This window comes from Columba livia, chromosome 14, assembly GCF_036013475.1.
Source record: "Columba livia isolate bColLiv1 breed racing homer chromosome 14, bColLiv1.pat.W.v2, whole genome shotgun sequence".
Lineage (NCBI taxonomy): Eukaryota > Metazoa > Chordata > Aves > Columbiformes > Columbidae > Columba > Columba livia.
Window position 1 is genome coordinate 10,205,084 of NC_088615.1, and position 24,367 is coordinate 10,229,450.

General features: G+C 50.0%; 1 protein-coding gene across 3 annotated transcripts in view; it reads right to left on the reverse strand.

Moving 5' to 3' along the window:
• The window catches only part of JADE2 (jade family PHD finger 2), a 78,466-nt gene that overhangs the window by 48,324 nt on the left and 5,775 nt on the right, over positions 1-24,367 (reverse strand). For all 3 annotated transcript variants that reach the window (XM_013367359.3, XM_005503478.4, XM_013367358.2), the window contains 3 exons: positions 23,013-23,070; positions 19,978-20,063; positions 9,094-9,251 (listed from right to left, as the gene is read on the reverse strand). In XM_013367359.3, coding sequence (XP_013222813.1) covers positions 9,094-9,251; positions 19,978-20,063; positions 23,013-23,070 — 302 coding nt within the window. The remainder of the gene's footprint in view (positions 1-9,093; positions 9,252-19,977; positions 20,064-23,012; positions 23,071-24,367) is intronic.

The following is a 24,367-nucleotide window of genomic DNA, read 5'->3' on the forward strand; positions in this document are numbered from 1 at the left end:
AAGAGGAGAGGACGGGCACCGTTTCACAGCGGGGCTCATCTGCACATCTTCTGTGCAGAAGAAAACCAGGGCTGCAGGGACAAACAGCCACGGCCAGGCAGTGGTTTGCTGGTGGGCTGCTTGGAACAACAAAGCGCAGATGTTTTTCTGGTTGACTAGACAAAAGCAGCATCTGGCCTGGGAGCAAAATACACACAATTTTTGATGCTGTGCAAGGATCTTTCTCATACTGCTTGCCCCCTTTCCCCTCTGCACCATTCAGCTTTAACAGCAGCATTGAAGGCCATGAGGGAGCTCTGACCCACTGCTGGGAAGAGGCACAACCTGCTCCTTGGCTCTTCTGGCCCCGAAATACACCAAAACATGGCAGCCCCCACCCCGAGGCAGCTGCGGAGGATGCTCAGGCAGCATCTGCTCCCCATGGGTGAGCAGGACAGAGACAGCACCAGCACCCATGGGTGGTGCTCTTCTGATCCCTGAGCACCACCAACCTACCTGGTGGCACTTTGGGGACCAGTGCTGCATGCCAACCTTCTCCAAACCCAGCCAGCAGGCCACTACTATTCTGCTCATTTCCATTTAAGCAAAATATATCTTGGAATTGCTACTAGGGAAGCCAGGGACGCTTGAGCATATGTTTTCTAGATATAAAAAGACGAAAAATGATGCTTCCTTGTGTAACTTAAGCCAAACTACTAACATTAAAGCATCTGGAATTAATTATCTCAGCCAGATAGTGTTTCCACAATTATTTCAGTAACACAAACAGCTCCACTTGCATCCACCTACTAACAGAGAGCGGAGACAGAGGCTGTGAGCGACAGCAGCAGCTCTGCACCTGCCCTGCTCTGAGCAGGATGGGAGCACAACCCACAGCACATCAGGAATTGGCCAAAGCCCCTCGATCCCACTGCTAACGGCGCTGAGCATCGGCAAGCTCCAAACACAGGCATGGGCACAAAGACGACTACTTCTGTGATTAGCACAGTGCCATCGCACAGGTCTCCTTACACAAAACCAACCCAGTGAAAGCAAATCTTTGAGGAATTTGAAAAGGCAGCATCTAGCCTTTCTTAATGTGTTTTGAGTCACTGCACTAACGTTGAACCCTGAAACGCATGAGAACAGTTTTGGCGCTGAGTCACCCGAAGCGGCGCACAGCCCAGCCCCCAAACCCAGGAGGGATCCGTTTGCCTCCTGTACCATCCCCATACTGCTACACAGCTACGCTTGTTATGGTGCATTTTCCCAGATCTTCTACAAGCACACTGAATAAAAAAACCTACCAGCTCTTCTTCACCTCACCAAGGTCCCAGGAACATGCTAAAACTCACTTTCCAGCAATGCAGCCTTCACCTAAATTCAACAGGATTATCCACAGCGGCACCAAGAACTGAGCAGCTATTCCCACTGCCAGGCTGTCCTGGTCTTCCCATCACTCTGAAGAGCACTTAAGAGTAATAGTTTCTGTATCGTTCAATGGGGACACAAGGGGCACTAAATCACTAAGAGGCGATTTGATTACTGCTGCGGTTGCAAGCAGCAGCAATCAGATCTGCTACGGTTCACCTGGCTATAGGCTAAATTCACGGTTCTGGATGGAGAGCGGAGGTGATGGAGTGAGATGTAGAGACTCCCAAGGCTGAAGCAAACTGGAGTCTGTCCCAAGAGCCATAAACCTCGTTACGGGGCAGCGGGAATCAAGCCTGCTCATAATATACATTAACTGCTGAAACACACTTGATTTTCTGTGTGCTTGATCCAGTATAAACCACAGGCATCCACTGGGAGGATTAGCAAACATTTAAAATAAAAGTCCAAGTGGCTGGGTACTAGGTAAGAACATCCCGGATTAACACGTTTGCCTGTAGCAACTAATAAAGGTGAGAACTTGCTGAAAGCAAGACTGTAAACCAGAAATAATTACAAGTAACAGACAGAGTAAATCAGGCTTATTCCTTTGCAAAGCACTCACAGGCACCGGACACAATCTAATAACCCCCTACAGCACCCATACCACCTTTTGCACAGCCCAGACCCTCTGAACCACCCAGCTCCTGCTGCCGTACAGGTGATTTACCCCATCCCAAATGACAGATCTGAAAGACGGGCAGCACAGACCACCCGGCAAACAACCCGTCCCTCCCCGCCACTTGCAGGGACAAGGGCTGCCTGAGCAGACACGACTGGAAGCCTCCCTTTCCCAGCACAGGGTTGCAGAGGGAACTCAGGGATGTCACAGTGATGGGGTTTTTTTGCTGCCCTGGATCACTGCCACCAGCCAGCCCATCCTCGCCGTGACCAGGCGTCAGCCCGGGGTCTCTGGGAGCACACAGAATGTGCAGGCAGCAAGTTTTCCTCTCACTGCACTTCTATGTCCTATGGCTTGTGATCTCACCATGCAGGCCTAGGGCAGCAGGGATTTTTATTTCTTTTGATCAGAACAGTCTCATATGTCAAAAGGGAAGCATACACTTGTTTCTGAAGCATACTAGAATCCAGGCATATTTAAGGGCAGGCAGGCACAGAATGGGAACAACTGACCCAAGAAACAGCCCTTTGTAAGATTGCCAGCGTGCCACCTGCAAGCCCCAAACTCACACATCTTTCACAATGAGCTGCAGGGAAGGAAAAGAAAAAAAAAGAAAAAAGAAAGAAAAGAAAAAAGGATCATGTTAAAAAAAAAAACCAAAACCTCTGCTCCAAAAGATACACAAACTGCTGCAGAATCCTGCCTGCCCCTTCTGCAGCAAAGCCCAAGGGAAGCTGCTGATGAGTCAACAGCCAGCCTGCATCGCCGACCGAGGAAAGGAAATCCAGTCTCAACACTTGAGAACAAAGTGTGCTGGTTCATACAGTACATGCTGAGAACGAAGACTTGGAAAGCCGGGCAGCTGCGAGGATCCAGCCTGGCCGCCATCCAGGGCTCCCGCTGCTGGCAGAGGCAAAGTCCAGGCATTGCTGGGATGTTCGCATCGTGCCGCCCCGCTGCTGGGCCAGCCTGGCCGTAGCTCCTCAGTGCTACCACACGTCACACTGCAGCAGAGATTGCCCTCGGGGGTTTTTTCTCCCTTGGCTGCAATTGCTCCCTCTCTGTGCTGCGTGTTCTGGATGCAGCATCCAGCCTTGCCAGGATGAGCCAAGGCATCTGCTCACTGGGAGCAGAAGGGAAGAAGGGCAGGGACATGTCCCAGTCCTACACTCATTACTGGTGTACCAGTATTCCTGTGTTTCTCATTCAATGAGTTAATTCTCCTCCCTGGTCCAGTACATGCATCTCCAACACCGCTCTCTGTGAGCAGACCGGCTCTGCATCTTTCCTCTTGCTCCCTTTTGCAATGATTCTGGCATCACAAAACCACAATATGAATATTTCTGCCAACAACTGTGCATCCTCTCAAAGAACTGCTGGACCTCCTGGAGATGTTGGGGCAACTCCTTATGGGACTGGAGTCCGCTAAAGAGCAACACGGCTGGAAGGAGATGAACACAGGGCAGCTCCACATCGTGATCCAGGCACAGCCAGCCCTGCACCTACACCAGCTCGGCATATGCCCAGCAGCACAAAGAGCTGCTTTACCTGCCTGTGTAGCTGTTGGAGGAGAGGGGACAGAGAGGACCTGGAGGAGGACAGGACAGTGACGCAAACACCGTGCCAACGTGGCAGCCACTCTGCCTGCAGCATTTGCGCTGGTGCCATCGCCAGGCTGGTACTCGCAGAGGTTGTGCCTTCCTGTAGCAACAGCACTTTCTGTTTTCTGTTAAAACAGGGCCACTGCAACGATATAAGTATAGATCTGCAACGCCAAGAATATCTGGGAAGCCTGCCAACAAAAAGCAGCCTTCCTGCTCATCCTCCTGCTGTGGGGAAATTCACAGGAAACAGAATCTACAGCACATACTAATGTGACTTAATGCAACATCCAAGAGCCACCTCTAGATCCTGCCTGCATCCCTGTTGGCCTGGGGAAGGAGCCGCATGCCAAAAATGTTAAATAATTACATGAAAGAGGAATTAAAGCCTGCACAGGTGCATAAAATCCCTCATAGGTGCTGCTGCTTTATGGAGTGATGCTCTGCTGAGCGAGCTACATGTGATGCCTTGCATGGCACTGCCAAAGCCACCAGTGGGTAGGGACAAGCCTGCGTCTGATCTCTGCACACCTGCCGTGCAGAAAGGGCTTCACAGCCTCCTAAGAGCATCCAGGGCAAACCAGCAAGGCCCCACTTTCCTCTTGGGTGTGTCATGGTGTGACCTGAAGAAGATAAAGCTGATCTAAAGCTTCTCTTTCCCATTTACAACAGGAGGGGTACCCGCAACCTGGATGCTCCAAGACTGTTGCAATTACTCTTCCTGCTACTTTACCTTGTGTAATCCTTAAACTCAAGCCATGCTGAGACGCTCCAACATTGCATCCAGCACCCAACAGTGCATCAGCACCAGCCCAAGACTTTGTACCTGGCTTTGCCACGGACTGATGGTGGAAATCTCTGCACCTCAGTTTCCCCATTTGTAAAATAACTGCAGAGCTCACAGGGGGCCTATAAGGTTCATCTCTGGTTCTGGAAAGCCAGGGGAGATCCTCCACAGCTATGGGCTCTAGCAAAGGTGGGACATGCTGCCATCACTGGGATGCAGTGACATCACCACCCACATCCCAGGGTGGGTTGCCTGGAGATACACAGGCAGAGGAACCTCGCCTCAACTCCTCATTCCCTTCCTCTCATCCGGCTGGAAAGTGGCTTTTCTCGCCACGCTGGAGCCCTTCAAGCCTCGGGCAATTCTCAGGCATGTTACTGTCCACAATAAAACCCTTTTTCAGTCGTGATGAGCCAGAAATTATTGTGGAGAGGAAACAGCTGATCTCTTGTGCTGCCTGAAGACCCTGGTGTGCGGGTGGCCGGCAGCAGGATCCCTGCTTCCCAGGACACCCAGCCGAGAGATGCTGCACCTCTTCCCCCACTGCCTTCCTCGCAACTGCACTGCAATTTGTGCTAGCCTAGAAAAGACCCTCTCCAGTTTAAGGTGGCTCTTAGTGGAGGCATTTCGAGACAGCAGCTTTCTGGGGAAAGCATTCCTTAAAATACAGCTCTTTCCTTCTGCCTCACCCCCAGCTTTTGACATTTTAGAGCTCCAGAAAAATAAAATCTCTCAAAAAAATCTAATTTTCAGCTTTGGGAGCACAAAACCTAGAGGCAGGGTGCGGGTAGGAAGAGCCAGTTTCCAGGCACCCAGGCAGGAGGTGACAAAAGCGGCTGTGTACAAGGCACCTTTTGGAGGGCAAGATCCAGCTCTGGAGTGGGAAACAACTCTCTTTGCAGCAAAATATGCTCCCTGTTGAGCGCTCAGCCCAGGAACCAGACCCCTGGCATCACAGGATGACAGGCTGAGTATGATTTTGCAGGCAGTTCCTGCCTATTTTCCAGCTCCCAGGGATGTAGCAGCATCTCCCACCCTTCCTCTAGGAATTTCACTTGGAAACGGCTGTCAGGAGTAACAACATCAGGACTGGATTGCCATGGGCATCCCTTCCCTGCTGCTGCAAACTTAACGGCAGGACACTCTGTCACAACCCTGCATTACACCTTTGAGACAGGGGAAAAGCAAAATGCTGCCCTGACAGCGAGGGAAAGCTGCAGTGAGGAAAAGCGAGGTGCCTGGCAGCTGCGGGGCTCCAAATTTCCCAGTCTAGGAAACAGTAAGCGCTGGGATTTTTTTCAGCAAAGAATTCGGATTGCCCATGTCCGACACATGGAGGATCTGTTGGGTTTATATGAAATTTTTTGAGTGGTGGAAGAATGAAAGCTTGGAAAGAAAGGGGAAAAGGGGTGCAGAGCCCATGGGGCAGCGAAAACAGCAGCTCAGATGGGACCAGTGAGGAACCCGCTCACTGCTGCTGGGATGGAGGTAGGGGCAATTAAAGCAGTTAAACTAGGGAAGTAAATGGAGTTGTCAGGCCTTTTAAGGCTGCACTCTTTAGGCAGACAAAATATAGCTATCTCTTGTGATACAATACTTGACATCTCTCCAAAGGAGTGCAAGCTGCAAGAGGGAGATGTCTGACACTGGAAATAGGAGAGGGACTGAAGTCTCCATCTGTCCTTGGCAGCCCGAGTGCTGCTCTCTCCATCCCCTGCTCTCCTATCATTGATCCAAACGGGAAAACATCGAGGGCACGGATGCTATGGGAGGGAGAACTGCTCAGGAGGAGCACACCCGTCTCTGCTGTGCCTTCTGGTGTGCATGCGGAGAGATGTTGTCCTGATTAAAAAAAAAATCTGGCAGTGTCACTGCTTGTCCCCCTGGGATGTGCATCACGGCCACAAACCAGGTGCAACCATTAACACTGCTCTAAGAAGAGCTCTTCATTCCACTCAGATCGCACCAGCAGAGGCAAAATATCCTGAACAGGCTTCAGTCTGTGGACAAAGCCCTTCAGGCGATGCTCAGCAAAGAGATGTTCAGGCAGATAAGACACAATGCAGGACAGACAGACAGAGCAACAAGAGAGGAAAAACCTCTGAGGAAGCTCAGGCTGTGGGTAAGCAGCACCATCCCGCAGCAGCCCGGGAGGAGAAGCGTGGGATGAACCAGGCACGTTGTAACCAGGAGGGGCTGCAAAAATCCACCTGGGATTAGCTGAGAGTGATGGAGCCACCAACAAGTAACTTTGGGAGGTCACGGAGAACAGGTCAGATTGCAGAAGACCAGAAGAAGATAGACATTATCTGCCTTTACAAAGGAAACTTGGGGGAAACCACTGAAACACATAAATAAGCAAACTAAATGAATGCACACGGAAAATAACCCGGCATGGGTTGGGACCTCTGTGGTGGGTGGATAGGAAAGGAGCAGATGGGACCCATCTCAGCTTGGCAAGGCTTCAATGCTGCCTATCAGGAGATGCTCGCCCGTGTCTGTGGGCTGTGCCGAGACCTCTGTGGAACCAGGCTTCCTCGCACAGACACGGGTACACCCGCTCAATCTGCTGAGCTTCACTCCAATGAAAGGGAAGCCATGAACTCTTTGGAGAGCAAAGCTTGAAAACAAAATGGTGTGGAGGAATTGAAGAGCTGGAAATATTACAAGAGGCAATTCATCAGGATTATGGAATAGCACTGACCCTGAGAATAATCAGAAGAGAAAAAAAAAATCCCAAGAATTAGGAAATTTTTCAGAAAGGATCTGATGGTTGGAGTGAATTCCAAGCTCAAGGTGAGTGGGCAGCACGAGGCTGTGGTGGTGTGTCTGATGACCCCCTCAAAGCCCACAGGTCACTGCCAGGCACACAGGCACATCCCCACAGTGATGTGAGCGAAGCCTGGAAGATGGCAACAAAAACGTTCACAACTCCAGGAAACATGACCCGTTGATGGAAGCTCAAAATGAATGCATGTGTTTAATCTAGAGGAGAGAGGACTCGGAGGAGGCATGACAGCAGCCTGAACATTGTGAAAGACACTGGGAGAGGCTGGTGTTGGAGCAGGGCTATGAGTGGGGACCAGCGTGGGATGCGGACACGGGGGAATGACCCACACCATGCACAGCTTTAGCAGCATCCCTGCACAAGAACAGGCAGCACCAGCAGAGCTGCCCCGAGGTCCCCCAAAAAAACAAAGGCTTGGAGAACAGCAGAGGGGTGTGCAGGCTGCCCCGCGCCCCAGCGCCCCTGGCTCAGAGGTGTGGGATGCAAACCCCCAGCCGAAGGATGGCTGGGAAGCAGCGGTACACGGGCACCGCCAGCCCAGGCAGTGCCCAGCTACCACTTCTTGGCTGGAAATAGCAGGAGCACAAGCGCCCAGCTGGGGAGCAGAGCACTCACAAGTCCAGACTGCGGTCAGCCATCAAAGACAACTAAAAAAAGATATTCCACACAGTTTTTTATTTCCCCTCTCTTCTTTTTTGTTTTGGGTTTGTTGTTTGTTTTTTTTTTTTTCCCAAGGATTAAATCAACTCAACAGCCCCCTTTACAACTTCCCTTTTGATATGTTAAGACTCATTAAAGTTTCATTTCTTTCTCTGCTTTCCCCAGGGGAGGAAGGGGAGCGTACACAAAAGTTTACTTCAGAAGCAGGGTTGGCAGCTGCAGCAGCAGCTGCTCTTGCTGTGGGACGAGCGGAGCCTCCGCTGGCCCCCGCACCCTGCCCAAACTGCCCAAATCCCCCAGCACACGGCACCTTCCTGCAGCCGCCCCGCTCCCAGGCGCAGCCCCAGCATCGCATCAGCACAATGCTTTCTCGAGCGCGGGATGCACACCCAGGGCTGCACACCACGGATCAAGCCGTGTGAGAGCTGCAAAATTCCTACAAACCCTGTGTGTTTCAGGGTCCTACCCTAGGAGTTTTGGGGTCCAACCCTGCAAGCTTTGGGATCCCTTCCTGATCCCACCTGGCTCTCCCCACCGGCAGCACCAGCCTTTCCTCTATCGCCCTGGGATAATTCCCCAAGCACAACGAATGCGTAGCAGCTCCCCCACATTTCTTTTCTGCCCGAGCAGCTGTTTAAGTGTCTATTTTAAAACTCAGTTCCCTATTTTAAAATAGCTAATGAGACACCGATCTGGGCCGATAGACATTGTCTCTACAAGGTTCAGGAGATGGCTGTCTATTCGGTGGGCTCCTCTTCCCAAGCCCTGAATCTCGGCATGCCCATCACGTTTCCAATACGCACAAATAGCTCACATGGTAAAGAAGGAAGTTTTTAAGAACCAATTCCTGCTCCCCTGCTGTGAAATACCAGCGCTACAGCCACATCTCTCTAGATGAAGATGCATCAACCAGCCAGGCAGAGGCTGACATTCTGGGTGGGTTCCTGTTGGTATTTTTTTTTACCATCCCTTTGATTTTATCAGTTCTTTTAAAAATTCCCTGGCCTGCCTGGCATGGCTCCTTGCTGCTGCTCGAGAAAAGCTGGGCATGTACAAGAAGCCCTTTGAAAAAGCAGCTGCCCATGGCAGGGTGCAGCAGGAGGTCCCCGTCCATCCATCCCTATGCAAGCCCGGGATCCCCTGCATCCCTTTTACATGCTCTCCGAGATGCTGTGCACCCCACCGAGGCTGAGGGGACCCCACAGTGGGGACCCCACTCGCTCACCTGACCACAGGCTCAGGGATGGCCTCAGCACTTGCCGGCACCTGGACGCCCTTTTCCCACTCCTGCCTCCAGGGATCGGCCAGGACGTAGTATTCGTCAGGACTCAGCTGGAAGGAGTCAGGGATCTTCATGGCTGTTATCAGATCCGTACGGAAAACCTGCACCGGGAAAAACAAACACGCAACAGGGTGAGTGGGTCTGGCAGAGGCTGCGTGCATGGGGAGGGTGCCCTGGGGAATCGGTCCCCAAGGGACAGTGCGGTGGGTCCTTGCATCCCCATGGGTGTGACTTTGAGGTGTCACCTCCCGACTGAGGTTTGGGCAGGATTTGGGGAGAACAATGTGCTGCAGGCCAGGCAGTGTCAAGAGCCCAAGCCCCACAGCTGTCACCCCCTCCTGGATCCCCCAGCCCAGGCAGATGTGGAATCCAGCTGCAGGGTGCAAGCTTGGCCAAAACAAAAAATAGTATTAAACTAAAGAAATAACAGGCTGCTTTCTCTCAGGGGGTCAGTGTTTTCCACATAGCCACATGAACATCAACCCCAAACACCAAGGGATGTGCAGCAACTGGGCTTCTTCATGTCCTGTCTTTCTAGGGGAAATTACATTCCTGCCATGAATGAAACTCAGAGCTACCTCATCACCCCAAGCACCTTCATGTCCCCATTGTGTCACCTCACTGCCCTGAGCAGGACAGCCAAAAGCTAAAGGTACTTCCTGGGGCCTCAATTCCCCCAGCAGTGATTGCACACCAAGGAGCAAAAGGAAAAATAAAGCCAAGCTGGGTTATGCCAGAGCTGGAAAATATCGGACTAAAAGGTGATCTAGGGGTGCCTGCAAAAACATCCACAGCCAAATAACAGAGATTTTTACTGACCCAATAAACCTCCTGTGAGATGGACACTTGACCTCTCCTCTACAAAAATCCTCCAGCCCCACGGACACTGGATGGGCTTGTTCTCCATCTCACATCTGGCCCCGCAGAGTCTTCCTCCAATATACTACAATGAAAAACTCATTCCAAAAAAATTCCCTCATGGTAAGGTTTTCCTTCCAGAGGATTGCCTGACAGCAATGACTCGAGCAGTCCTGCCTCTTGCAGTATAAAAATAAATTGTAAATGAAAATAGATGATTTCTCCTCTCTACCATCTGCTATTACATGAAATAATAACCGACGGTGCCAGCAATCATGCCTGGACACCATCTCGCTCTATCTACTCCAACCCTGATGCTCCTGCATTACCTTCTGCATTACTGGGATGGACCAGGTGTTCTCTTCAGATGCTGATTAATCTGTTTGCAGAGTTTACTCTCTAAATGAGTATTGCTTTGTCAGAACCACAATAAATGATACAATATGGTTTTAGACTTTTGATACAAAGATAACATGCTTTGGAGAGTATTTGGGAAAACAAATCGGCTGAGAAGCAGGAAACTAGACATTAACTAAGACCACTGAGACCAGTATTTAGGTCAGTTTGTTTAATCCTCAGAGTCTCAGCTGCTAACCCAATTAGAGTTAAATACAATACATAAACAACCTTTTCCATGTTGGGACCTCTCTGAATTGTGCTGGTACCTTCCTCTCAATGCATCTGCTTGGAGACGTTTTTGACTACATCTATATAGACTTGATTTGAGTCGGCCAGACACAGCCTCAGCACATTCTTCAATAAACATAATTAACAGCCTACATATTACAGTCAGAATTAGGCTCAGTTTGAGAAACATCAGGTTCCTTTAAGTCTCCATGTGCTACAAATGCACAGTTAGGAATGCCACAGTAACCTTTTACTGTGTTGCCAGTATGAGAAATTTAGAAAAGATAAATAATAATCAAACATGAGAAGGGATATGTGAGATGTCATAGTACTTCCAGCACCGCGTGTCTGTGTATAAAAATAACCTCGCTGTAGCTCATTTTCTAAGATACGGTGTACAAATACATCCTGTTCTTGACACCCTTGCATCGCCAGGGTCACAACATGGGCAAAAGGCATCTCCGTTACTCAGTTTCGGTGCAGGAGGACAACACAAACCTGAGCAAGCCTCCCCACCTCGGACTGCTCTGCTTTGCTGGACACGATGCTCTCGGTGCCTGGACCACGCGTGGTCATGGGTGGCAGCTGGGACTGGTGCCACCTCCCTGCTTTGGTCACCAGCACTGGGGCAGGAGTGTCACAGCACTTCTACACCGCTCCATTTGCAAAACTGTTATAAAAAAATACCGTTTTAGAGACACCTCCCCTCAGAATTTGTGGGCAAAACCAAATAGGAATGGCTCCTAAAGGTGCTGGGCACCCAACAGGTTTTCAAAGCTCCTCAAACTGGACCCTGCTGACATTTAAGTTCTCTCTACCTTCCTCTCTGCCAACTCAGTAGCCTCCCAAGGACAGCCAGGGTAGATTTGTGTCAATGCCCGGCCCATCACCTTCCTCCTACTGATGAAAAGGGAGACAGAGGAGTCCACACTGGTTGTGCAACCAGCCCAGGGAGGAGCCAGCAGCGATGCTGGGGAGCCCTGGTACTCCCAAGAGCTGCGATCCACGGGCAAGAAATATAACAGTTCCATCCGATCCTTGTGTCACACACTAAAGACATTTCGCTTTGCTTACAGCTATTACTTAGATAATTTCTTTAGTGCTTTCTGCTGTTTGCTGGGGTTGTGACTTCTGCAGTCCAGCATCCCACAGGCTGTGCATCCCCCACTGCTCAACACTGCTCTGAACAAGCAGGACCAGCCTCACTAACGCTTCACAACATCCTCAGCAGATGGAAAACCCTCCGGCAAACTGCCACAGGTACCTCGCAGCTTCTGCATTGGAAAACGCAGCAAGGGGATCAGCCCTCAGTGTAATTTCTCCCCTCTGCATGGTGTGGATCCCAGGCTTGTGTTTTCCCGTATTAAGTCTTCCCCAAATTCATCCCTTCTGGCTTTTCAGCTCACATTGGCATAGAAGCTTAGTTTTAATTTTAAGCCAAATAAGCATGATCGTATCTATTTCCCTGAAGATGATAAGGCACATCGCAGGCTGGATTTGCAATCTCACTACTTCATTTATTTAGTCCTTCTTGGAAAACAGATAAGCTTGCCCATCCAAAGGCAGCATGCACACCCGCACTTTATCACAGCAATGCCTCTGTCTTTTCATGAAGAACTGGAAATGCTCAAATTATTAACTATCAAAGCAGAACACTTTAGAAATGACAGAACGGCACAGAAATTGTAAAGGAAAGCAGATCAGTTGTCTGGATATCTCCCAACAGCTAATACGCTCAAATTGTAATCTAAATGTCTTTTTGTTTTGAATTGTCTGGGATTAGGGTTGGGAAAAGACTCAATTATTCTACTCAAACTCTTCTGAATTATTTATGAAAACCAAATAAAGGATAAATTGGGCACTGATGAACCGAGGACCTGGCGGTGAAGAGGAAGTTGGGTACCAGAAAACAAGCAATTTTCCCTCAATAGGAGTGTTTACTGTTTCTCCCGGGCCACAGGAGCTGACAAATTGTCTCCCAGGCCAGGCTGCATCCCTCCCTGCTCCCCCTGCAGCCCAGGCCCAGCTCCATCCTTCCCTTCCAGCCCGGCAGCAGGATCCAGCTTATTGCCTATCGATCTGCCGGCCATGGAGAAGACCAAACGAAGACGCTCACTTTATTACCTCTGCTTGCTCGGGAATGTCAGGCAGGTTTCAGCGATGCTCAGAGATGCATCGCACCGATTCCCAGGGGACAGCCTCACCCTTTGCTAGCATCAGCTTTAAAGATGGGGAATGAGGACACAAAATTGCAAAATCCTGAGATATTTTTCCTTTGTATTTCCAAGAGAGAGGGACCAGGAGTCCGTGTCAACGTGCTCATGCAGCCTCAGGCAGAAGAAAGGCACAAGGACAAAAGCTGTGTCTCAGTCCCCGTTGCTCCTGAAGCCACACGGGTGAGCAAAGAGAAGAGTGTTTCATGTCAGGGCAGGGTGAGAAAAAGGCAAAGAGAAGGGAGGTGCCCAGTGCTCCCCCAGGAGCTGCAGGAGGGAGGCACACCAAAGCCATTGCATTCCCCAATGATACATCAATATTTTTTTTCTGTAATTTTCTGTTGTGAAGCAAAGGCTGTATAGATTTACTCTCTAAAAAAAAATTAAAATAAAAATTCCACAAACATAACACATCTTCAGATTTTCACATCCTAAGGCTTCACTCCACTCCAGCACGGGAAGGATGCTCCTGGGGTTATGGAAGGGACCAACAAGGCAGGCTTGGAGTCAGCTCCCCCGTGAAGAACAAGCACTTTGTACATGGGGCATCCCACCTGACAGAGGATCTCCTGCTTCACCCGCCAGACCTGCACCCTGAGATGGCTGCTGGGCACCCCCAGGAGCTCTCGCATGGACCAGCATCAATTCATCCAATGCTCAGGCAACCTTAGACAGAAACAGCTCCCCATGGGAGGAGATGCTATGGCACATTGTGCCTTGCTGTGACAGGCACCGGTAAGGAACCGTTAGCAAAGGATGCTTTGCAGCAGCATTCCTCCTTCCTCTCCACCTCCTCCATGGCCAATCAGCCCCTCTCCAAGCCTCTCCACCACCTTTCTGTGCAATCCTCTTATCGATTTCCAGGTTCTTTGACTCACTCACAAACTCCTCTAATAAAGTGGCCCAGCAATCTCACTGCCATTCAACTCCCACTTTACATGCTCTGCCAAGGACTCAGCTTTTCAAGTGGCTGCACCATAGGTCTGTGCCTGCCAATTATCCCCTTAGCCCCAAATACCAACCCAAAAACACCAAATTCATATCCCACGGTAACAACTTTCCACCTGTATGAAACCAGCTGTTGGGTGAGAGCCAAAAAATGGTATCTGTTTTGGGCTTCAAATCAAAACGAGAAGAAATCTGTCTAGCGCTGGTTTTAATTAGTTTTTAAAACTGCAGCCAGCCCAGGGACTGATGGGCAGGATCCAGATCGCGGCCGACGAGGCAGCACAGCCTCGGCATCCCCAACACAGGTGTGTGGTCGGGGTGCTGGCTCCAGCCGCCTGCTGCAAACCTGCCCAGGTGAAAACCAGCTCCAAAGGGACCAGGTGGCTCAGCCAAATGCAACCAGCCCCCTGCACACAAGGTTCTCCGTGCCAGCAGGAACTGTGTTACACATTCTCCCCTGCATCTGCACCCAGGTGACCTTGGGGCTTTCAGACCTGGCTCTTGGGGCAGAGGGACACGAGCCATCCCTGCTCCCAGCACTGGGATGGATTACAGATTTTGTTTATACAAGTTTATATCCTAAAAGTTTTAGCAAAAATAAACCTTTCCAAGCACTGCACAATGCAAACAACTGGTTCGATAAGAGAAAGGAAGCACACCGTTCACAACCCAAGCGCATGTTCTGAAGTGTAACATACTTGCTAAGGAGAGGGCAGGCAGGAGAGGTGGGACCAGCCACAGGCCGCACCCGAAATCTCAGATTTGAATCTGTTCCCTCCTATAACCCAACGAATCTGCAGTCCTCCCCTGACACCCTTGCATCCGCAGCTGCGATGCGGGACCTCACACAGACGAGCTCTCCGAGCACCGCTTTGAAGGACAGGCAGCAGCAGGTCACTTCACGGAGGACATGGGAGTGCTTCTTGACACCAAAATAACAGTTTAGGTTTTGGTTCAACATTCTCTTTCTTCCCCCAGCTGCAGTCCTGGCAGTTGTGTCCCACATAAACCCCCCCAGCCACAGCCCCCTCCCTCCATCCACAGCAGGACTGGGGGGATGCTCCCTCCTCGTTTCCAGCCAGCACTATTAGCCCTTCACTCTCTCAAGCATAAAATTGTTTGTTTTAGCTCATGAGTCACAAGGATTTTGAGAGAAAGAGAAAACAATGGGAAACAATGGGAGCCCTGGGAATAGTTTTTGGTTGTACAAACTGTCTTCATATCTGCTTGAGTTGGCACCTCTGTGGGTGAAGCCCTTGGCTGCCCAGTCCCACTCCCCTCCAGCCCCCCCAGCCCTATTTCCCTGCCATTATATCACATTTTTCCAGCCCTTTGCAAAATGGGATGAGCTGCAATACCCGGTAGCGAGGCTCTGAAACATGGCAATGCCTGGCGTGTGCTTGTCGGTAGCGATATTATCTGCCTGTGGGGAAAACATACTTACTCTCGTGTTCATTTGGGAGCCAGCCGGCTATCTCTTCATCTAGTCTTGTTTCCTCTCAAAATGCTGAATGTTAAAGATTCAATGAACAACAGAATTTAAAATAGGAACAAGAAGCATTTTTGTCTGGCCCTTCTCAGCATTCGGGAGACAATGGCAATTATCTGTTATCCCCAGGCCGGCTTGGGAAAAGTGACAAAGCTGCTGCAGTCAAACCTTTCAACAGAGACAGATTTTTCTCCTCATCCAGCCCAGTAAAAGCATGTCCAGTCTTGCTTGGCCATACTCATAAAAGCCCTTCTTCAAGCATGGAGAGCCCAAGGACTACATTCACATTGCACTGAGCCATTATATACCTCTCACAGGGAAAAAAAGACAAGATCCAATGCACTAAGAATTACTTTTTAGAAGAGAAGCAACAAGGATGTTTGTTAAAAGGGTTAAACCCTTGTAATGAAACAAAGTCATCTTTCAAAACACGGAAGTAACATCTAAACAAGACAAGCAGAAAATAAAGTAAATTGTATAAATTTGTGGTTTCCCCTTCATCCTGAACCCTCCTGCAGCTGCGGCCCCTCATCTCCGCAAGGTCCAGGCTGAGGGAGAAGGGCGGTGAGGATGTCTGGGGAGATGAGCAGAGACGAGACTGTGCAGGGCTCTTCAGCTTCGAAAGGGGACGGCTGGGGGGTGTCAGGCAGGTGGCTTGATTGAAAAAGCAGGGGTTTTCTTTTTCCCCAAAAAAATAGATTCTAGCAATGCAACTCATTGCAAGGTAGTGCTTTGGATCCTAAATAGTTCAGGAGCTCATGACTAACACATGGGCTAAGGCAGTGACTCAGGGAGTCCCCAGGCTGCTGATGGCTGGGAGCTGGCGCATAGAACTGGCATCATTACACACTTGCCTTGTTCTTATATTTTCTCCTTAGACACTGACAACTGTTCCCTGTCAGAAACAGAAGAGAGGGCTTGATGACTGCAGTCTAACCAGCAAGGCTTGCGCTCACATCCCCAGCAGCCCTATAGCCGGGGGCAGGATTGCACTAATGTGCCACGAAAAGAAGCAGAAATCTGTACTTCAGGCACATCTTATTCCCCACTGCAGACTCGGCATCCAGTACAGGGAGCACCCAAGCAAGCAAACCCCTCTCTCCAGCTCCAGGGGCAGGGAGCACAATCAGCATCTCCTTGCAGGGCTCTAGGGATGGGTACTGGCCACCATGCTCTGTTTGAGGCCAAGTTCAGTGACAAATGGGCTCTAACAAGATTAATTAAAATGACCAGATTGGGGGACTGCTATCACTGTGGATACAAGAAGCTGTTGGCAGCTGCTCGTGTCCATCCTATGGGCAAGGGCAGGAGAGCTGTGCCCATGCCACCACTGACATCGCCCCCAGGTCTCTGCTGCCCAGGCACAGGGTAGGGGAGGACAACTGTCACCTCTGCAAGGGAGACAGCTGGGACGGAGCTGTGGTGCCTGGGATACATCAGGAAAGAGCCCGGGCAGAGCCCCGTGACAGGCACAGATAAATATAATCACCCTCCCTAGCAATGGCCCCCTTCACGGATGTTTACAAACAGCTCAGTACTTTTCCAAGTTAAGAAGCTTGTTTTTCCAGATGCCTTGTATCGGGTGGTTTTTAATGTGTAGAGTTAATCCCTTCTCACAGAGTCTTTCATAATAAACATCACCCCCTGACCTGGCTAATAACTATGTAACACTAATGCTTTTGATTTTTTTTTATCTCCTGCTCGGCTTGTCAGGGGGAATGCAGACAGCAGCTGGGTAAGAAACGTGGACATGACTTTGAGAGGAGCAGGACAGCTCAGTGCTTCCCCATGCACACAGACCCCCCGCTGCTCCCCCAGCATCACCACTGCTCGGGCTGTGCCAGGACCCTCTGCACCTGGATGGCAGCTCAGCTCTTGACAAAGCTACAGGAGTGTGTAAACCAGGAGGCAGAGTTACTGTTTGAAAGGGCTTCTTCAGCCCCAAAATGTCTGGGGCAGATGGCCCAGGGGGGGTGGGTTAAAAACCTGATAATACATCCATCACAGTCTCAGTGTCACCCTCCCATGGTTTCCATCCTCAAAGAGATGGAAAGGTACTGCGAAGAGGAAGGTATTTTGGCATTTCACGTGAAATGGGTTTGTCAGTGGAGTGGTTTATGTTTTACGCTCCTCAGCACTTGCTCCAGCGGGACACAATGTCCATCTTGGTCCATGCCTGAAATCCTCCAGGGCTCCTCTGAGAAATCCCCCGGGACATCCCAAACCCTGCAGCATTTCACAGATGGCAAACAGCGGATCCCACACATGGACCCAGATGCGTTCACACATGCTCCCAGTAAGAGCGGAAGTTGGGTCACTCATGGAAAAGTTTGGAAGATGCTGTCACAGAGGAAATCCATAAACTAGTACTCACCAGAGTGAGCTCCAAACCATTACCATGCACTGCTATGGGTCTTGGACCTGTGTTCAACCCAAGAGACAGTCCACACTCTCCTGACCCCTGTTTGTACTTGGAGTTGAACTCCAGCAGACCCGGACCCCTGCTGCCATGGGGTCAGGGGAGTAAAGCTGAGATCTGGACCAGTCCCATCTGCTCAGGTTCCCACCACGCTTTTGTAAAAGACAGTTTGTCAGCTTGAGCATCCTGGCCAAACTCCAACTTCGGTAATTACACATCGCCTCCCCAAATTCCCCAGGAGTTTCAGTTCGGGTATGCCATCGGAGTTCACCTTCTGTCCCAACTGTTGCTAACCCAGGCATTATTAAGCTTTTACTCTGCTTTATTTGTTCCAGAGCTACACTGCACTGAGAACCACCCTCTGGGCATAATAGAGCATGAAGCAGAAGGGAAGTACCTGGTCTCTGCAGTCCCACATCTGACATCTTCCCAGATCCCATGGACTAACATCCAATTTTCACTCCAGCTGTTGCAGAGCAGCAAAACCTGCATCTGGGTCTGCACATCCTTCACAAAGTGCAGAAGCGTTTTCACTTGGAGTCTTGGCTCCGACTTACATTAGCAGCCAGGTAAACTCCTGGCTGGCTGATAAAGCTAATTAATATTAAAGACAAAAGAGTGTCTGTAGCAATGATGCAGAAAGAGATCTCCCAGCGCAGACTCTTTTGGAGGAGGATTTTACTGGGTAGCAGCAGGGTGGCATGTGTGACACTGCTGGTGACAGGACTGAAATGAAATCCTCAGACATGCAACCAGGTCTAATGCTGGGCATCTCCACCGGACTCCTGACAGCACCTACACGGCTAATCTGGTGCCTTTATGGACTCAACAGGCACAGGAATGGGCAGATATTCTGGGACAGGAGGTAACAGTGCCCCAGGAAGAGGAGATGCTCTAAATACTTCACCTTTTCAGCAGGGGACTCGGGTCACAGAATATAGCCCCTCACGCATTTCAAGAGACACATCTATAATCAAAAAATGACATTACCAGCGCTAATGTGCAACTTTCTGACAGCCTTGTCAGCAGCCAGTGACATCTGTACCCCTGGTTCTTCGCTCTCTGGAGTGTTTCCAATTACTTCAGCTGGTAATTACAGCTTTTCAGCCCCGCTCTTTAACCAAGACACAAGCAACTCGGACTTTCTAAATCTCTGTCCACTGCCAACACATTAGATATATCAACGTAAATCTGTCACAGCAATAAGAAATAAGTGCAGCTGTAATTCAGGCAGCGACCACACGAAAACCTCAAAATCTGTACTCAGCTTGATGCAAAGGCAGGACAGAATGTTAGAGGTTTATGCTTATTGGGCCACGGCCTCCGGAGAGGTGTAACGTGAGGGCTTGGGGAGGAATTTACAGCCTGAAGCCAGCATTAGCCAGGCCAGCTTCACCTGCTGCTAAACTTAGCTCTGTTTGACCCTGGACCCGGGTCCAGAGGAAAGGGAATGTGAGAACGATGTTCCTCTGGCTTTGCTCAGGTTGCTCTTGAAACGAAGAGGACCAGGGCTAAACACGGCAGTTGCTACAACAGCAGCTCATGCCGAGTATAGTTTCCATGTCTAGTGGAAATGTATCCGAGGCACGCAAGGGAAAACAGGGCACGGCATCATCACGGCACGGTCCTCGGGGAATGCAGCTCCTCCTGACCCCATCCCAGACCCTACACCGCAGAGCTGACAGAGGGGACCTGGGTGATGTCCTCAGGGTGGGCAGCACTGCCTAGGCCAGCAAGGGGCGAGGGTAAACCCCGTGGCAAGGTCAGACACCAACAGCCTCGGCTTAATGCCCTCGAGCTCTGTGACCGGAGGAAGCCGACACAACATGATCTCCAACCCAGCTGCACTGTCTTTCATTTCACAGCTCTCTGCACCTCCCACTTCTTCACCAGGACGAGCCTTCACACCACTGAGCACCCACCAGTGCTACGACCTGTGGCATTAATGAAAGAGCACCCAGGTGGGCACCCAAACAGAGAACCTTAGCACATAGCCATCACGATACTGTCCAGCCTCCCATTCCCAACAAACTCAACCTCTTCCCAATTGCATCAACAGGGATGGAGCAGGCACAAGGACCCCCCTCCCTCATCCTTCATTCCAGATGCCCACTGGGTACCTCCTCCTGCTCTTCTGCACTGTGGGCTTCAGCTTCTCAGAGGATGCCCTGTCCTGGCACCCACGACCCACATTCATGGGCACGCTGGCTGACACCACACCTGGGCAGGCATGGCCCCGGGGCAAAACTCTCCTTTGGCAAAAGCCCACATACCTCAGAGGGCTTCTTCTCCTTCTGCCGTGACCAGGTGGATTTGGTGTTTGGAATTTTGGAGCATCTGGAGGCAGATGTGGTGTGACCTGCAACGAGGTAACAGAGACAGGTTACCTGGGAAAGAGACAAAGCTTTTTCCATATCTTTGTCACCAGCCCCACTGCCATTACTACTGTCTCAACCAACACTTTGGGTCAATGTTAAGAGGTGACAAGACCTTTATATTTGTGCACATCCGAGGGTACCTAAACAAAACAGGTGAATGTCACTTTCCTGCTGCTATAGATACAGAGGCCGCTGAAATTTACGAACACTGTTTTCAAATGCAGACATCAGAAATGAGAAACCCAAAGTCATGAGTAAGAACAGCTTCTATGAGGGAATGGGCCAAGGCCCATTCCTGGAATCAGGAATTAAGGAGATAAGATCAAAATTTTCTAACAAGGCTGCTTAAAGACAAGTATCTGAACTGCTTAAGGGCTTCAGTCCCCATGTTCAGAAATACTGACCAGACTGGGTATAACTCCTCTGTCACTGTCAGGACTAATAACTCCCACACCTGTGTGCAGTTCAGCATCAAGCGAGAACCGTGAAGCAGAACACACCGAGAGATTGCACCTTACATTTTTGGCGGTAAGAGAGCATTTGCTTTGGGGTTTGGGATCACTTTACTCTGGGACCATTATGAATGGGCTCTCACCATCCTGTCTGCAGCAGGATCATCAGCACCACTACCACCTGAACAAGGCAAGTGCAGTTGAAGCCTGAAATGTGCTGTGACCATTATGTTATTAATATGTATTTCCAACCCACAGGTGTTACTATCACTTAAAAAGACATGAAACCTATATGTATTTAATAATAATATATAATAAACTAATTACTGAAATCCTTTTACAATAATGCTGGCAGCTGGATCTTTTGCATAGCAGGATCCCCCCATATTCCACTATATAAAAATGTGGGGCTGCAACAGATGAACTACCAATAAGCCTATTTAACGCTGATTTTATCCTTGGATGGCTGAATAGGAGGAAATAACACTGTGCACATAAGCAAATGCCAAACATGACGGAGCCACACATGAAGGACTTCAGAAGGGGTTCAGAGCTGGGGCCTGAGTTTGCATGAGAGACTGGGGTTGTCCCCAGTGTGGTACCAGCACAGTGGGAAATGTCCCTCCTCCACCAGCTCAGGCAGTTGAGTCCCTCATGATCCCAAATACACCTCACATGCCTTTTTTTTTGCTTGCAGTGGAAGGGGCATTAGTTCACTTTGCACTCTTCACTTGATAAACTCACTTTCTTGTACTTCACAAAATGAAGACCACACCTGACAGCATGAGCTGTTCCCAAAGAACAGCTGCTTTCCTGACTGCAGCATCAGGCTCCGCGTCATCGAAGCAGACTCCAGGTAAATGCGCTTTTTTATTATTTCAGTAGATAACAGGACCACATCGGCAAAACCCACTGTAGAAGTCCCTGTGCTGTAGACACCAGGAAACGTTGCTTTACTCATTGAGCTGCTCAAACCATTGCAGCAGCAGATCCACCATTTCTACTGAGAAACTGAGCCACTAATTTCCACCTTGTCCCCTCTTCTCAACATACAACATGGTGCTGCAACTCTGTAGACTTAGGTAACACGCCATCCTTCCCTGGCACAGGCATAAAAAAAGGTCATCGCTTATTTTACAATTATCCTGCAGGAGAGCGTTTGTCAACAGCTTAGGTATCACCTGCAGCATAAATAGCCAAGCCCAATAGAGATAAGGCCACGGTGTTTAACACCATGATTAAAGATGCCTTACCCCAAAAGGCAGAGCAGCCACTAGCACAGCTTGGCTTGGGAAAGCCTCTGAGCATCTGGGCAAGAGGGGACGGGAAGTTTGGAGAACGGCTTCCAAAACAAACCCCTTTCTGAGATAGAGATGTTTTCTTCTACAAGAAGCAAGCAGTGTTGACAGAGCTTGAAACACTTTCCACAGGCCCAGCCCAGACCCCCCCTCCAGGGCTCCAGCAGGACAGGGGTCCCCTCCATCTGCCAAAAAGCAGGTTCCCCTTGGCAGTAGTGGTGCAAACTCCACTCACACTGACTAGTTTTTTGGCTAAGGCTGTGGGAACAGCAGCCAAACCCAGCAAGATCAGCCTTTCCATAACCCCTTGTAATCTCCCCATCATCCTGTTAAGAAAAAGCCCAGAAATTTAGTGTCTTTAGCAAAGCCCCTTTCGTTCTCGGGTATCCAGCAGCCAGATCCTGTAAAGCGTGGACAGCAAATTCCCAGCACGGCCCAGATGAAATTACTGTGACATTTGTAAGAAATCAAGAGCAACTAGTAGGAAACTCCAGATCCCAGACGAGGGATTAGACTAGTGCCTGGAGGGTACCGAACACTAAGGCACTGCGGTATGTCTGCAGTGGGTGAAACCCAGGAATAAGTGGGAGAGGAAAGCGCTCTATTTATAGCCAAAATTCAGCACATTTGCACATGTTTATTGTTGAGCACATGCTTCTGCGCTTTCCTGAATTATGAAGTGAGGTAGACGTTGAAAAGCAAGCGTGGGCTTGCAAGCTTTGCTGGCTTGAGCCTTACCCCTTTCCCACATCGCTCTCCAGCTTGCAAGAAGGGAGCAAGGCAGCTCTGGTTTTACCTTGACTCTGGCAAAAACTTCCCTTTCCCCCAGCACAACTCAGTCAAGAGTTAACTGGTCTCAGGCTGCAGCTCACAAGAAAGAACAACTTGTCTACAAAGGGTGTTTGCTTCGGTAGCAGATCTGCAATCAGCAGTTCTCCCTTCACACAAGGCGAGTGAGACGCTCTCACCAGTTAAGAGGAGCCACAACTAGGCATTTAAATTGATATCAGCTTGCGGCTGCACTTCTGACAAACCCAGCCCAGTGCACAATTCATTGTGAGGAGACTTCCCAGTAAATGCAGCATCCTCCACTCTTTGCAAAGTAATTATTCAAGCGTTTTCCCTGCTGGAGGTGAACAGCTTAGTTATCTCGTTCAAAGCCTTGAATTAAAGGTCTTACTGTCAGTGGTGTCTGAGTTATCACTGCTGATCGAGTACTTGCGTCGTTTTTCTTCCATCTGTAACAAAAGAAATTGAACATTACACTTAATGCCCAGGAAACTCATCTCAGCACCAAATCACTGTTATCTCTGAATATCTGCACACCGTGTTGTCCCAGCACCAGCCAGTACCTCCCTCACAACAGGCAACTTACACAGGGGCTTAAAAAAATGAAGAAAAAAACCCTCACAGCACTTTTTTTAAAACTTGAAGGGTGTCAGTGTTTCTCTACCAGCTTTCCCAGCTTCTAGGAGGTACAGTCAGCACACTCTGGTCACTCAATTTGCCTGCGCAGGATGCACGACCAAATGTCCTTTTGTCAGAGGATGCCCCATGGCAGGGGATGCCCCATCATGGACCACGGAACTGCTGGATGGGACAAAAGCCAGGACCAACCATCTGGGCTGCAAATCTGAGAAGCGCACAGATGGAAGAACGGAAACTCTGCGGACTCTCAGTATGTCTGCAGGGGAAGTCCACGCATCGGGGTGCTCAAGAGGACCCTTGTGTACAGCGAGACGGGGTTTTACCCTCTGACTCATCTTCCCACTCAGGTGGTTTCTCCTTCTTCTAAGACTTTAAGACATGCTTCCCATCACCCAGAGCTGCTCTGCCCGCTCTGGCACAGCCATACAGCCCCTCACTGGCACTGCAGCTCCCAGGGGCTGAGCAAGTGGCTTCTGCACAGCTGCTGTGACTTCTCCATCCTCTCAGAGACAAAACCATGGCAGCGGGTACCACCGCATCGATTAGGAGGACAGGAGACCCGCTTCAAGCTCGGCTGCTGATTTGCTTTGTGAGTTTGGACATGCCACAGAACTGCTTGAAATCAGCACATTCTCCTCAACTCGCCCCTCACAAACTAGGCACTCTGAACTGAAAGTCAAGTACCTGTACCAGGACGAGGAAGAAGGGGAGGAAGAAGGGGAGGAAGAAGGGGAGGAAGAAGGGGAGGAAGAAGGGGAGGAAGAAGGGGAGGAAGAAGGGGAGGAAGAAGGGGAGGAAGAAGGGGAGGAAGAAGGGGAGGAAGAAGGGGAGGAAGAAGGGGAGGAAGAAGGGGAGGAAGAAGGGGAGGAGCCTGCCTGTGTGGTCAGTCCCCAGTGCAGGGTTTTGGGAGCTCTGGATGGAAAGCTTCCTAGTACTTTCAGAGATATTTTGTAAGAATCCAGGGTTGTTAACATGGCACACACACCACTGCTTCCACAAACGCTAAGTAGGAATTATAATAAACCAGTGGTTTTGTGTGGTGTGCTCACAGCAGGTACTATGGGCACAGACTAGACCATGCCATTTCCCCCAAAACAACAGGAAAAG